General features: G+C 32.0%; 1 protein-coding gene across 1 annotated transcript; it reads left to right on the top strand.

The window, feature by feature from the left end:
- Positions 1 to 7,949: 7,949 nt before the first annotated feature.
- LOC101256796 (probable methyltransferase PMT5) lies at positions 7,950 to 13,776 on the top strand. Its single transcript, XM_010325571.4, has 9 exons — positions 7,950 to 8,134; positions 8,654 to 9,524; positions 9,645 to 9,780; positions 9,933 to 10,173; positions 10,754 to 10,976; positions 11,486 to 11,637; positions 11,746 to 12,049; positions 12,867 to 12,999; positions 13,142 to 13,776. The coding sequence occupies exons 2-9, from the start codon at positions 9,013 to 9,015 to the stop codon at positions 13,289 to 13,291; spliced, it is 1,851 nt and encodes a 616-aa protein (XP_010323873.1). The 5' UTR covers positions 7,950 to 8,134; positions 8,654 to 9,012; the 3' UTR covers positions 13,292 to 13,776.
- The last annotated feature ends 2,107 nt before the right edge of the window (positions 13,777 to 15,883 follow it).

The following is a 15,883-nucleotide window of genomic DNA, read 5'->3' as shown; positions in this document are numbered from 1 at the left end:
AGTCGCGGCCCGGATTTGGGTCGTGACAGGATTGGATTGGTATAACTGGGTTTAAGGATTCATATTGATGAAATAGTTGACTTCGTGGTGATAACAAGAGCTAACTAAGCATGATGATAATAGGAGTTTATGATGGATTGCGACTGAGACTAAATCATAAAATAAGAATTGAGGGTTAAACGAGTTTTTATGGTAATAACGACTTGCGAGCATCTAAGGTTGTGGTTTTCCACTATTTGATGAACAATGTGGTTGTATAAAAAGTTGTATGATGTGTTGAAAATTTCGCTTGAATAGAATTGAAAGAAGCTAGAGTCATAAATGGAATAAATTAGTGGGAAGTATTTTATTCATTGGAAAGAGACAATCGAGAAAATAGATATTTACTATAATTATAAAGGACAAAGATATATCTTTAGATAGTTGAGAATTTAGTTCAAGGATACGTGATTTCATCTGTTTCATTTTGGTTATGGTAATAGTGTCACACGTTCATTAGATTGATAAAAAAAATGTATGTACATATAATGGGTAAGAATTGAGAAAGAAACCTACACAGTTCGACTCGAGTGTGGTGATAAGTTCTTTTATAGTTTCGAATTTGGTAACGGGTACGATTGAATTTTTAAGAAAGGGTATGACAAAGTCGATGGATAGGCGATCAATAATAAGCTAAGATGTCCAAATATGTAAATATTTTCTATGTATGAGCTAATTTCAATAGATAAAAGGATTGAGTTACATAATTGAATTCAAAATTCAAGTTTTTCATTGTGAGTTTAGATTTGTGGTAGTGTGTTTTGTCAAGGTATGAATTGGTAAGGGGTAAGAAATGATTGATCACATTGAGTATGAAGCATTTGAAGGACTTAAAAATAATTTGAGTAGTAAATTTGGTTACTTTTGATTGTTATACCTAAATGGGATTTCATGTAATGTTTTTATTCCAAGGATAAAATAAAAATACCATAGTTTGTTGGTCAAAGGATAAAATTGGTAAGCAAGTCAGAAAACGAGTTTGGCGTATTGAAGAGTTCAAGGTATTTAAAATTTGTGTCATCGAAAGAATTTAGAAGATGTGAAGGAATAAGAATACTCTTGGTTCTGAGTTAAAGGGTCTATGAATGGACATATGTAGTTCTAATATGACTATGATTGTGAATCAATTCGGTTTAGACTTACTAGGAATTTATCAGCTTGAGTGTTGATTTGGGTAAAATCCGTGAGATGTGTAAGAGTATGTTTTGTTATGTGGAGCTAAACGGTTCAGATTTTGTTAAGTGACTTACGGATACGTAATAGTATGGACATACAATTATACATGGTCATTGATGATTTTTTTTTATTTTTTTTGAATCACTTGTTGTGATGTGTTACATAGGTACGTGATGGTAAATAGAGATTATGTGCCCATAGTATATAGAATAATTGGGGAGACCTAATATTTCTCTAAGTATTGGCATGATGTATGTGATGATTAGGAATGACAATTGAAGCATGGTATGTGAAAGTTGTGTGGAGTTGACTTCGGGTGTGATTTAATAGTTTGATATCAATGGAAAGGTACTATCATATTTGAAACTAGTGTTATCAAATTTTTTTTGGTAGGACTCGTACTTGCCATGGAATGCTTAAAAAGAAAGAGAGGTAGCCATATTTTGAAAATTTTGGAGGAAATAATGTGTTTGTTAAGAAGATTTTAAAATTAGTAACGATTTGAGAATAAGATAAATGGTTGGTGCGACTATGAAGTTCTTTTAGAATTAAAAGTGTTGACCTTAGTGAAGTATTGTAAAGAGCAGTTGTGGTTCGATAAAACAAGTATGTGAGAAATTATAATCGAGACTAAATTGGTGATTGTGGGTAACTAGAAAATTAAAGAGATAGAGTCAAATAAATGCAAATGTTTGATATGGGCACTATGAAAAGAAGTATCTAATCTTATTCGACTCTGATTTAATAAATTCTTATATGACCATCTACTTAGTATTGGATATGGTTTAGAGTGTGATTTGCTACCTATACACATACATGTTTTCATATTTATGGGTGAATTTCTAGTGGTGGATCGGGTGTACCGATCTTGTGATTGTTCTCATGGTAGAGTGACATCCTTGGGCAGACTTGATCATTTAAGTCATGGCATATTTGGTGTTGTTTGAGAAAGTAGAAGTATACTATTGGTTCTACATGCACGCCATTGCGTATGAATTTTTTTTTATAGAAGAGCTTACATGAAGAGTTACAGTTATCTGACAGTGTTGTTAATGGTTTTGCATCCTAGAGTGTACCACTTGTTGGGTGCTTACTTTATCTTGTTCTTATTTGATGGATACCCGAAGTCTAAAGATCAGATTTTTATAACTTAAACTTGTAAAAAGATTGTGTTCTGAAAAGGGAATCGTTATAAGATGTGTGATGGTTTGTGCACTATCAGTATGTGATGATTGGTTCAGGTTCACTTCTAGTTGTAGCTAGTATCAATAGAACATTATCTTTGCTATGTAAGAAAGGATTTGTCATGATTATTGTGTTATGGTCCAAGGGGTTTCAGTTTAGATTCGGTTCATTGGTTAGTATGTAGCTTGACAATCACCTCTGATATGTAGATCTGTCAAATTCTCTATAGTTCAGTTCTTGGTAGTTGGTCTTGATAGAATGGTGTTAAAGATAAGCTTTCATGGAGAGATGAACAACGACTCTGGAAGATCATGCATTAGATTTTTGATAACGTCAATAATTCTTCCTTCTCCTATTTTATGTTCGAGGACGAACATGATTTTTAGTGGTGGATAATGTAACGACCGTCTTAGCCGTTTTAGAAATTCCAACTAATATCTTTTATATTAACCTTTTTAGTAGATTTTATAAATAATTTATATGACTTGTAATAATGAGTGACATGATTTTAGATTTAATAAAAGATTATTTTATTTCTAAAAAAATAATTAAAAAATGGAAAAGGAATTAATTAAATAAATGAATAAAATAATAATAAAAAAGGGGCAAAGTGCCCTAAATTGTGAAAAGCCGCACGGCTTATGAGAAAAAAAAAAGAAGAACGATCTGAAGAAAAAAAAACGCAGAGAAGAAAAGAAAAGAAAGGGAGAAAAGAAAAGGGAAAAGGAGGAGAAAAATCAATATTTTCATCTCAAGGCATCAAGGTAATTATTTTCATCCTTTCTATTAAGTTTTTATGTAATTAGAAGTAGATTTTTAAATTAAAACGTGTATAATTTACACTAATATGTGAAACTAATTTTTAATTTTATGTACATGTATGCATATGTTATTTAGCATAAATTTCACCTTAGTCATTAAGTAATTATTACCAATTGTTGATGATCATGAAACAATTATTGGGAAGGGAGGTAAATAGACACTCAAGAAGCCTTCCGTATAAAAGTATTTCATGAAATATCTTTATTTTGGTGTTCAAATACGGGTGATATAAATTTGGATCAATTTGAGGTCCTTTTAATAGTTTTCATATTATCATTTAAGTTTTGATATATTAATATATATAATTAAGTATTAGGTATATGGTATTAAGTGAATGCCCTAAGATTTATGATATTGAAAAGAAATTAAAATTTAATCCTAATCTTGAAACTTAAGAACTTAATTATAAATTTGCGTGAGTTTTTTTTTTTGGTTTAGTTTAGACACGTGCAATATGTGTGTTGTTAACTTCGAAACCTTATAGTGTTTAATTATTTGAATAAATTGGATTTTATTTGGAAGTGCAATGAAAGAGGAAGTCTCAAATAGAGTGATTGTTCGACTATTTGAGGCAAGTGGATTTCTAAACTCTTGTTAAGTGTATGAAATGCGTGTATTTCCTTGTGGTATATGTTTGGGAGTAATGAGACTTGGTGATGTGTTGACTTGTACACATTGAATAATTCTAATGATGAAAACAAAGAGTGATAAAAGGCAATGTGAATAATTGCTTGTGTGTGATGTGTTGATAATAAAGAATGATTTGAAAAGTTTGTTGAATCATTGTTGATGTTGTTGTGAATTGTGCAGTGTTGTGAAAATGGTCATATCATCATTATTTGTGTGAACATGTCATTTGCATTATTCTGTAACATGGTTGTGAAAGTGTTATGTGTATTGAGAAAGAATGAGAACTTAAAGAGGATGTACCATTTCGAGGGACGTATCGCGCGCCGCGATGGATACTATATTTCGAGGGACGTATCGCGTGCCGCGATGGTTACTATTATCGAGGGTCGTATCGTGCGCCGCGACAGATGCATGGACAGATATGTCCCCCATGGATCCCGGACTGAGAGACAGCGGGTGTGTATCATTAGGTCAGACATGCATCATTATACTTGACATTGCATTCCATTGCATTGCACATACTTATTATTAGTGAACTTGATATCGTGTTTTGCTGATCTTCTGATTGCCTCCTGTGAAACTTGTGATAGATCAATATTGAGCTTGTTATTGCGGATATATAATTTGTTGAAGTATTGTTGTTGAAGGTATGTAATTTGTTAAAGTGTTGTTGTTGAGGATATGTAATTTGTCTAAGTGTTGTTGTTGAGCTACGTGCTATGTAAACTCTGAGCTGTTATGTTGGGTAAATTTTAATGCAGGTTGTAGTTGTGGAGGTTCAGTTGGGGATGGTAGGAGTATTCGTATTTCATCCCCTTAGCTTGTGTTTAGAGATTTACTTGCTGAGTACCGTGTGGTTTGGTACTCACCCCTTGCTTCTACAAATTTTTTTTTTAGGTTATGAGCCTTGATTTTTGTTGTACTTGTCATTCTCTTCTTTTCCGAGGCTTCTTGGAGATTTGTGAGGCAGCTGTTTCCATCTCAGCAGACTTTCTTCTCCTTAATTATGATCTTGTTCTATTCTAGAAACATGTTCATTTGAGACTTGAGTTTTCTTTTGAATCAATTGTAATATTTTAGAGGCTTGTACACGTGACTACCAGGTTTTGGGGGGTTTTATTAAGTTACTTATATTTTATTTCCGCACTTTATTGTAATGGTTGCGTTTTAGACTGACTTGTCTTGGTGGGATAAGACGAGTGCCATCACGTCCATTTTTGGGTCATGACAATATTAATAGAAAATCTGAAAAAGTAATAATATTTTTAAATAACTAATTTATAAAAGAATCTTTTCTAGAAGTTGAATAACGTATGAGTTTTTTCCTTAATAAAAAAATATGTATGTTGAAGGGTGCATCTGACTTTGTTCTAAAATAGCATATTAATGGAGAATCTGAAAAGAAAAGTAATAATATTTTTGAATAATTCAATCCATACAAATGTATATAGTGTGCCCTATTTAAAATTGAGGCTATGTCGAATTTATTGTTTTCTTTTGCAAGTTTATCTAATAATTTTCGCTTTAATTTAAATTTGAAATTTCATCGGTTTATGTAAATATGGTTAACATTATTCATTTTAAACTCTTCCACAGTGATATAATATCTTTTCAAGAAAATGATGCGAGGATCCGCGGTGAAGAAATAAAGAGATCCTTCTATATTTCAATTATTTCATTAACAAGGAGACCACATTCGTAAATATTCTTTTTTTTCATTTTTATTTATTATTTATTTCTAAAAAATAAATTTTTATTTTATTTGTTATTTTTGACATACCAAAAAAGATAATTATTTTTTCACATCTTATCCTTAGCATTAAATATTTTTCTTTGTATCATTTTTTAAGGTTAATTATTACACATTAATTAATAAAAATATTATGATAAAATAATTATGTCAATAATTATTTCTTAATAAATGTGTCAAATCAACATATAGTAAGTAAAATTAAACGGAAAAAGTATAATTCTTTTCATAATGTTTAAAACATTATTTTAGCTAGATGACTCTGTCCCTCTTAAAACACAAAATTATTGAATATTGTATTGAAATGATTCTAAATAATTAAGTGAAATGACATAGCAGATATATATGTACTTGTTTGGACTCTTTAAATATGTTGTCGGAGATAATAATATAATAAATAATAATAATAATAATAATAAGAATAATAATAATATAACGTCCTTTTCTTTTAAATAAATAAATGGCTCATTGGGTCTTTAATTAGATAATAATTTTATAAAATAATGTAGATGATTATGTGTGAAATTTTTAAAAGTAACACACTTATAACAATATTTTTTTTGAATAGTCCAAGCAACATAAATGTATATAGTTGAGTGTCTATTCCGTTTAGTTAAAAATATTAAGGCTGTATAGAAATTGATCTAGTAATATTTACTTTAATTTAAATTTAAAATTTCATGATTAACATAATGATGAGACCACATTCTTAAAAATATTTTTTTAAAAAATAAAGATAAAACATTCTTTGTATTACATACAACATAAAATATACATGAATAGTAGTAGACAACGACGGGGTAAATCCAAAAGTATAGCCTCTTTGGTATCACAATATATACTTGGTCGTACATTCAAATTTAATACTAAGAACTAGCCGTTTCTTCAACGTTTGTTTATTTATTTTGTAAAGTACAAGTCACAATAAGGAAACAACAACAACAATAAAAGCTTATTATTATCTTGTAGAATCGATAGTAGAAGTACAAAAATTATTTTCGAAAGATTTTAAGCTTATAAAAAAAGAAATAAAAGCAATAAAATAGTATGGTAATTGAAGCAAAATAGACGACAGATGGTGATAGATATCAAAAGCAGAGACTACAATAATTTGATTATTACAAAGTCTAATTTCTAAATTACATCCTTTTCTCATTGACTTAGATTAAGTTTAAACTAGAAGATGTCTTTGAGCTCAATACTACTTAACTATAATTTTAAGCATGGTTATATTTTGCAAAAATATGCTTATGGCTTATATCATGTGTAAACTAGAAAGTGTCTTGAGTACAATGCTACTTAAACCACATTTCGTTTGAACCTCCAACCTTAAACATCAAAGCAAGCAATGAACCACACCATTAGATTACTTTTGTCAATTGACATTTTGTTATATATATATATATATATATATATATATATATATAACAAAGAGGTGTCGCTTGTTACTTTTGCTTAACGACAGTTCGCCTCCACTTTTACCCTAGTTTATGTCTTTCATATCCCCTTATTCAAGATTATGTTCTCGACATCCTCCTATAAGTTACAATAAGGTAATTCATAATTTTTTTTAAAGAAAGAGCAACATTCTCTATTTGAACACGTCTATTTTGTTACTTCCAAAGAATTTCCCTTTTGGTATATAATAATCTTATACCTTCAAAATAAAATAAAATGTTAAAAGGTTCAAAAGGAACAAAAGTTGGAAATGTTATTTTAAAGCAAACTTGATAGGTAAAACAAAAGAATATACCGTAAATTTAAATAGTGATATCAAGGGATATCTTATTTAATGATACTATAGTAGATCTATTTTTGATAAAAATAATTAAAATATTATTTCAAAGTAAATTTAATAGATAAAGTCATAAAACAATAGAACATACAATAAAATTAAGTAGCGATATCAAGAAATATTTAACTTACATATCTCCTTTCAATAATAAAAACAATAATAATATATGGTTAATCTTCTTGTATAATTATATTATTTGTTGGATGATCTTTTAACATTTATAATAAAATATTACAATAGAGTGTGATATACAATATAATAATATAATTGATTTTTAAAAAAGTTGACTATCATATATAATTGTGATACAAAAGTTTGACATTTTATTTTTATATTAACTTAAACAATAATATTAATATATTCTTTAAGAAAACGTGTATAGGAATATAAGAACCTAAACTTAAGAGTTCATTCAATTTTCTTTAAAAAAAAAAAAAATTACATAATTTATATATAATTAAAATTGTTTCTTGTAACGTTGAACTCATTAGAACTTTTTTTGGGCTGCAAATAAATAAATAAATAACCGAAATAACAAAAATGCATAAAAGTGATAATTAATACTTCTTATATTATTAAAAAAAAGAAAAAGGTTACGCATCCATAGAAAAAGGTGTCTTCTGTTTCTTTTGGTCGTTTTTTTCTGTCAATTTCAATCTCATAATATATATATATATAACGGAATTATATACACACTCAAAATTTATACTCAACAATTTATCAGAAATTAATCAAAGGTAATCCAAAACCCTTTGTCACGGAGAGGCCAGAATGATTTTTATTTTTTGGGGATTTTTTTGGTTAATCTTGTATAGATTATAATGCATTTTTTGTTTTTGTAATGATATGTCGATCTGATCTGCGTTTGAGATCTTAATTTGTATTGCTGAAGTTTAGGTATCTCCAATTTTTTGTTTTCCTGGATAATTTTTTTTTTGAAATTATTGAGCTTTAAATGAAATAAATTTGCTAAATATGGAATTTGAGGCATTTGCTGTTTGTGTTTGATATTATGTTTTATTGGAGGTTGACATGGCGGAATACTTTTTTTTTAGAGAACTCCATTTGTCGTATTGTATTGAAATGGATCTAATTTAGTGGATGTATATGGATGTTGCTTTGAGTGTGTGTCAGATCCTTCAAAAGTAGAGCATTTCTTCGAGGATTAGTCTACCTTGGCTAGTTTAAAATTGAAGCATTGTTGTTTTTGTTTTCTGATTAATTCTTAGGTATAATTTGGTGTTTTTCTGTTGCAGGTTTTTCTGAGGGAGTAGTTGCTGGATTTAGATTATTTCAAGTAAATTGTGATAGTTGTTGAAAATTGTCGTATTTGTTATGTTTTAAGTATATTTCAAGGAGTGACTCTACTGACCTGAATTGGACACTTGTGGGATCGAAACTATGTTCGTCTTTTTTCTATTTTTATGATTATCTTGCAAAGGATTGATTTTTTTGAAGATTAGATAGTGGTTTAACTCATGTTAATTGGAATTGTTTGGATGCTGGGCGATACATATTACTTGTTGTTTTGGAGATTCAGGTTGTAACAGTAACTAGCACCTATTTTGATCTTCTCAACACTTGGGTTTGAGGTGGTTGTGGTGGAAACTTGGATATGAGAAGATCTTTGTTTACTAAACTATCAATACTGTTCGGGCATAGACCGTCAGTAAGCTGGTTAGTCTTGTGCGTAGTTGGTGTATTTGGGGTTATAGCATTATTAGAATCATCTTATTCAAGTACCTTTGACTCTGTGGCCTCCTCTACAAACCCTGATATTTATGTAAGTTATAGAAAGCTAACGAAGCTAGTGCGAAACGATTATTTAGATCTAAATAGCCTTTCTGTAGGAGCTAATTGGATAAAGGATATTGGTTTTTGTGGGAAAGAAAGAGAGAATTATGTACCTTGTTATAATGTATCTGCAAATACGGTAACTGGTTTGAAAGATGGGGAGGAGTTTGATCGACATTGTGAGTTATCACGCGGACAACCACATTGTTTGGTTCGTCCTCCAAAGGACTATAAAATTCCTCTGACTTGGCCAGCAGGTAGGGATATCATATGGAGTGGAAATGTGAGGCTAACGAAAGATCAGTTCCTTTCTTCCGGAAGCATGACAAAAAGGTACCGTCAATTGAATGAACTTGATGAACATAATCTTTTCTTTTTGTTAGTTATCGCTGATGCTGCATTTAACTATTATTGCCTGATTTATAATAGGCCCATTCTAATTATATTTTCCAGATTAATGTTACTGGAAGAGAACCAGATTGCTTTCCACTCGGATGATGGAATGATGGTTGATAGTGTCAAAGATCACTCACACCTTATTGCTGAGATGATTGGGCTTGGAAGTGATGCAGAATTTCTTCAAGCCGGTGTAAGTAAATCTTAGTTATTCTTTCCATAAACGTATTATCTCGTTCTACTTTTCGTTCCCTTGCTGGTTTATTAAGAGGACACGAACTAGGGTGTCTTAACCATTTTATCACTTCAATAAAATAAGAATTTTTGTTCTTGTCTAAATAACAGGTGCGCACTGTACTAGATATTGGTTGCGGATTTGGTAGCTTTGGTGGTCATCTACTTTCGCTGAAGTTGATGGCTCTTTGTGTGGCAGAGTATGAGTCATCTGGTAGCCAAGTTCAGTTTGCACTTGAGAGAGGACTTCCAGCAGTCATAGGCGACTTTATTTCAAAACAACTTCCATTTCCATCATTGTCTTATGACATGGTTCATTGTGCTCAGTGTGGAATCATTTGGGACAACAAAGGTATTGCTTTTGCTATGTTTTTGAGGAGCTGTGGTTAGCCAGCTGTTTACTCATCATCTTTGTTTGGGTTAATTGATCTATCGTTTATTTCATTAGGTTTATGTAATGTCTCTTACTGTGATTTTCACTTTCATTTGCATGTTATTTGCGATCAATTTCAATCACTTTCCTCGTTCTGATACTATAGTTCATCCTCATGACCTCTCTATTTTACTTAAAAAACCTCATAATATTGTTAAACTGCTTTGTTCCTCAAACATATCAATTACTCCCTCTGTTTCAATTTGTTTGTCTTATTTTCCCATTTAGTCCATTTAAAAAAGAATGTCTCTTTCCTTTTTGTAAAAACTCTTTAATTCCATCTTTCCACGTGACCATAAGATTAAAGGACATATACATTCAAGATTCAAAAGTCTTGTTTACTTTCTTAAACTCTGTGCCAAATAGAAACGGAAGGAGTAACAACTTAGATGATATTGCCTATATGGCTAGATTCTATTTGTATGTCAGCATCTGTTAATTCATGAACATGGTGAATTCAATAGCATAAAACTAACAATAATTTGGAAAAAAAAAACAGATGGATTGTTTTTAATTGAAATTGACCGTGTGCTCAAGCCCGGAGGTTATTTTATTTTAACCTCACCAACAACCCGGCAGCAGCAGGATAGTTCTGCTAGTGCGAAGAAGGGAAGCATGTCTACTCCTTTGGAAGAGTTCACTAAAAAGCTTTGTTGGTCTCTTTTGGGACAGCAGGAAGAGACTTTCATCTGGCAGAAGACAGTAAATTCTCAATGCTATAGGTAAGGCCAATCAAGTAGTTTATGTACGTACTCTTTTTATTTATGTTCGTAACTTCCTTGAAGCAATTTTTTATCTCAATTTAACTAAATTATAAACTAACATGTCAGGAATATTGATCACTGATCTAGATGAAAAGGCATTATCCATTGTAGAGCTTGACTCAGTAAACAAATACCTAATTATAATAGATGATCTTTAGGGAAGAAACTTTTTTACATCTTCCACACGTAGACTTTTCTGAAACGGAGATACAGAAAAGGAATTTTCTTGGAAATTACCTTGTTTTAGTGGTGTTTGATATGTGCATTGATATCTTTGAAATGATTCACGTATCTGCTCCACCTCTTCCCCTCTTCCCGTAAGAAAAATCTTCAGTTTGTTAAAAGACAAACTATCATATACTTGTCTCCCATTTTTATTCTCCATTTCCAAGATATAGTTATACTTATCTATTATTTCTTTTTTTGCCACTATACCTCCTATAACGAGCTTTTGCGTTTTGATGTAGCTCACAACTTAGTATACCGATTTGTAAAGGAGAGGACATGCAACTGTACTACCAACCGCTTGCACACTGTATTTCTGGGACAAGCAGTAACCGGTGGGTTCCGATTCACGACAGATCTGGTCCTCTGAACTCAACTAATATTGAAATTCATGGCAAGTATTTTTGGATAAAATAGTTGACTTCCTCGTCTCCAATTTTCAGCTGTATGTGCACTTCCTTTTAACAATCACTCGTTTGTGTGTGTTTTGTTCTTTGGGCAGGAGTCGATCCTGATGATTTCTCTGAGGATTCGGGATTCTGGAAATCAGCGTTGAGAAATTATTGGTCTTTGTTGTCGCCCTTGATTTTCTCTGACCATCCAAAGAGGCCGGGTGAAGAAGATCCATTGCCTCCATACAATATGGTGCGGAATGTCATGGACATGAATGCACATTATGGGGGCTTAAATGCTGCTATGTTGGAGGCAAGTAAATCAGTGTGGGTGATGAATGTTGTGCCTCTTGGGGCGCGTAATACGCTTCCTCTCATACTTGATAGAGGTTTAGCCGGTATTCTGCATAACTGGTAAGCCATTATCATTTATATTTTCAAGACTTGCAAAGACATTTATACTTGGGTACTGTAGATATATAATAATTCAAACTAAAGCAATGCATTCATGGATATTTCCATATTCCTCTACTTCTCTTAATTGATAGTGAAATATTCTGATTATTCTTATCGAATAGCTTTTCCTGCAGATTATTATAGTGGAAAAACTTACAGAACATTGTTTAACATATCATAATTTATTCTTGTTCATGCTCCGTGAATTATTTTATTTTCCGTTTGCTTGCCATCTCCATCCTTTGAGTTGATGATTGATGGACTTTCTGTATGTTTTGGTAACTAAAGCAGAAGGTCAAGACGATATGATAGGAAGATATTTGTTGTGTCAATCTTTAAAACCAGTGAGAAAGGTTGTAAACGTCTAACTATCCTGATACTCGTGTGATTTAATATCTTATGGCATTCCTAATGTTTAATGACTTCAAAATTAATAATTACAATTTACAATCTTTTCTGAAGCATGAGTGTATCACTTAAGAAATTACTTAAATTGGACGTGCGAGTATAAACTTAGAGAACCAGAGAAATTTGAGGCTTGTACTTTATCTTTTCAACAGGATATCAACAGTCGATACTTGTTTCTTGCTTTTCGCTTACTATTTCTTTCATAATATGAGCTTAGCAGCTTAGTTTTTTGTAGAAATACTGAAGACAAATTATCTAAAAATGAGGTTTAGTTGATTGATCAACCCCGAGCTTAGTGCTTTTAAAGTTAAATGCTATAAGGGTTCTGGTTATGTACTAATAGCAACGCTTTTTCAAAATTGGACAGGTGTGAACCGTTTCCTACGTATCCACGAACATATGATATGCTCCATGCTAATGGGCTCCTTTCACACATTTCTTCACAAGATTGCAGTATGCTTGAACTGCTACTTGAGATGGATCGTATTTTGCGACCCGAGGTAATACTTTAGTTTCATTCTGTGCTCTGTACACTTCATTTTTCCAGTTCAAATTGACTCAACACCTTCAGTTGTTACTCATGTTTCCTCGATTCCTTACTGTTTGTACATGTTTTGACATTTGAATACGAATTCTTGATAGGGTTGGATTATTCTTTCTGATACATTGGGACCCATAGAGAAAGCACGCATGTTAGCCACACAAATCCGCTGGGAAGCTAGGGTGATTGACCTACAGAATGGAAGCGACCAACGTCTTCTTGTATGCCAAAAACCATTCACGAGAAAGTGATTTTTCTGGGACTGAACACTTCTTAACATCGGTGACTTTCCTAAATTCCACTAGGAAGGAGGATAACCGCGACATATTGAATCATGAAAGAAGGAAGTTTCCATTGTGATATGTGGCATTTGTTTGATCTTACGAGCTGCCTAAGGAGGTGTGAATCGCGGTATCCTTGCAAATAGATCATATGGCAGCAGCCTGCAGCGATTAGAGAAAAACTCTGCTGCAGAAAGTAGTGACAGCACCATAAAGAACATATATTCTTTTCCTTTCAAAAGTTTATATAGCAATTCATTCATCTCTTTTCCTTGTATTTTCTAACAATTTATTTGTTAATTTTGTAATCTAGTTGTGTTTTGTACTCAAGAACCACTATTATTGAGAGCCAAGGTTTTAACTTTTAGCCATTTCATGTAAGAGAATCAACCATAAACAGAGTGCTTCCAATATTCTTTAAGTTAGTGGTCCATCTTCTTGTTATGGATTTGCAATTTCATTGTCTACTTTTTTTTTTAGAAGAGTTATTATGCAAATAAGCAATTTCACACCATAAGGAAGAGATGATAACTCAAGCAATTTCACGTCTACAATAATGCTATCTAAGCATTACATCAATCAATACATTAAGGTTCACAACGAGGTAAATTCACATATTTCACGTCTACAATAATGCTATCTAAGCATTACATCAATCAATACATTAAGGCTCACAACAATGCTATCTAAGCATTACATCAATCAATACATTAAGGCTCACAACGAGGTAAATTCACATATTTCACGTCTACAATAATGCTATCTAAGCATTACATCAATCAATACATTAAGGCTCACAACAATGCTATCTAAGCATTACATCAATCAATACATTAAGGCTCACAACGAGGTAAATTCACATAGTATTATGATCAACATGTTGCCTTTTCATTAATTCCCCAAGATTACTCAAGTCAAACAATGAGCCAATCGCCTCACTCCCATTACTCTCCCAACACACACAATTAAAAGAAATACACGATTATACTAGATTTACAAGGTTTACGAGATCATATGCCTCAATTTTAATGAAAGTCAATCCAAGACTTGAGTCTTTCCTTTTCAAATAATGTCCAAAGCCACAAAATGTAATTCAATCAAGTAATCACAATAAGATTCCGAAAATAGCAACCCCATTTCAAACACTTTGCAAAATGGGTACAATCAACTCAAAAATCCAAATTCCGAAAATGAGGTTTGAATCCAAAAATATTTACTTGAAAATATTACCTAAGACAATTGGAATTCATTTGTGAAATCATTTCGAAAAAAGATTTAAAATCAATTTATAATCACCACTTTACCAATTTCTTAGATTCTTGAAGAAAAACCTCAATCTAGCTTTTCAAAACCTTGATTTGAATATAAATTCATAAATAATAGGGAAACTGCACAAGTACCCCCTCAACCTATGCCCGAAATCTCAGAGACACACTTTTACTATACTAAGGTCCTGTTACCCCCTGAACTTATTTTATTAGTAATTTTCTACCCCTTTCCGGCCTACGTGACACTATCTTGTGGACCCAGCGCGTGTTGACATTTTTTGTCAAGCTAGTTTCACGTTGGCCGAAAAGGGATAAAAAATTATTTCTATAATAAATTCAGAGAGATAATAGGACCTTAGTATAGTATAAGTGTCTCTAGAATTTAGAGCATAGATTTGGGGGGGGGGGGGGAATGTATTTATGCATTTTCCCTAAATAATAATGATTAAATGAAGATTTAAGATTAGGAATTGTTTCTCAAATATTTCTTCTCAGCAATCTTGTTCAAATCACAACATCAAAGCTCTCAAAACTCAAAAATGGTGAAATGGGGGTTGAAACACCAATTTTGAAAAACATTCTGTTGTCAAGGGATCCTCCACAAACACGGACTCATTCCCGCGATCAAAGGTTATTGAACGGGGCCTTGGTAAATGCGGTAGGGCTCCCGCAAATGCGGAGATCAATACCTTGACCCTACAAGAATGCGAGGGTCCCCACGATTCCTCTCTGCGAAAATGATTACAAGCTTCGAGAACACAGAGAGTTGGCACCAATAACACATATAACAAAAATAAGCAAATCTTAAATCTCCGACTGGACCCTCGGAAATCGTTTAGAATCCCGTACATACAAATCTTAAATGCAAATTGACTGTACTAGACGTTCCAGACACAATAAAATCATCAAAATAAAATTCGAAGTCTTCATGACCCGAAACCTGTGACAGTCACAAAAAATGAACATAACACCTACAAATGTCAAATCAAGCTCACGACCTTTGAAAATCAGCCAAGACCTCACATAGGCCTAAAAATCATCTCCAAAATCCAATGAAAATCTCAAAATTTTGATCCGAACATCCAAAACTCCGAATATTGATCAAAGTCAATCAAAGGTAAAATTCTATAATTTTCCAACTTGGATTTCAAATCTCGAAAAGATTCCCAATTAAAACTGGCAATTTTTAAAAACCAATTTCCATATTTGGGGACCGATGGATTCAATTGAATTTCATCAAACAATATATTATGTATGAATGCTAATGTAAATTACTACAAATTACAATCTATTA

The sequence above is a fragment of the Solanum lycopersicum genome, chromosome 1 (assembly GCF_036512215.1).
Source record: "Solanum lycopersicum chromosome 1, SLM_r2.1".
Lineage (NCBI taxonomy): Eukaryota > Viridiplantae > Streptophyta > Magnoliopsida > Solanales > Solanaceae > Solanum > Solanum lycopersicum.
The sequence above is the reverse complement of the archived record's forward strand: the minus strand, read 5'-3'. Positions and strand labels throughout refer to the sequence as shown.

Coding starts and splice junctions, on each gene's coding strand:
- LOC101256796 (XM_010325571.4), top strand. CDS start 9,013: ATGAGAAGATCTTTGTTTACTAAACTATCAATACTGTTCGGGCATAGA. Junction 10,977..11,485: donor GTAAATTCTCAATGCTATAG/GTAAGGCCAATC, acceptor GTTTTGATGTAG/CTCACAACTTAGTATACCGA. Junction 11,638..11,745: donor AACTAATATTGAAATTCATG/GCAAGTATTTTT, acceptor TTCTTTGGGCAG/GAGTCGATCCTGATGATTTC.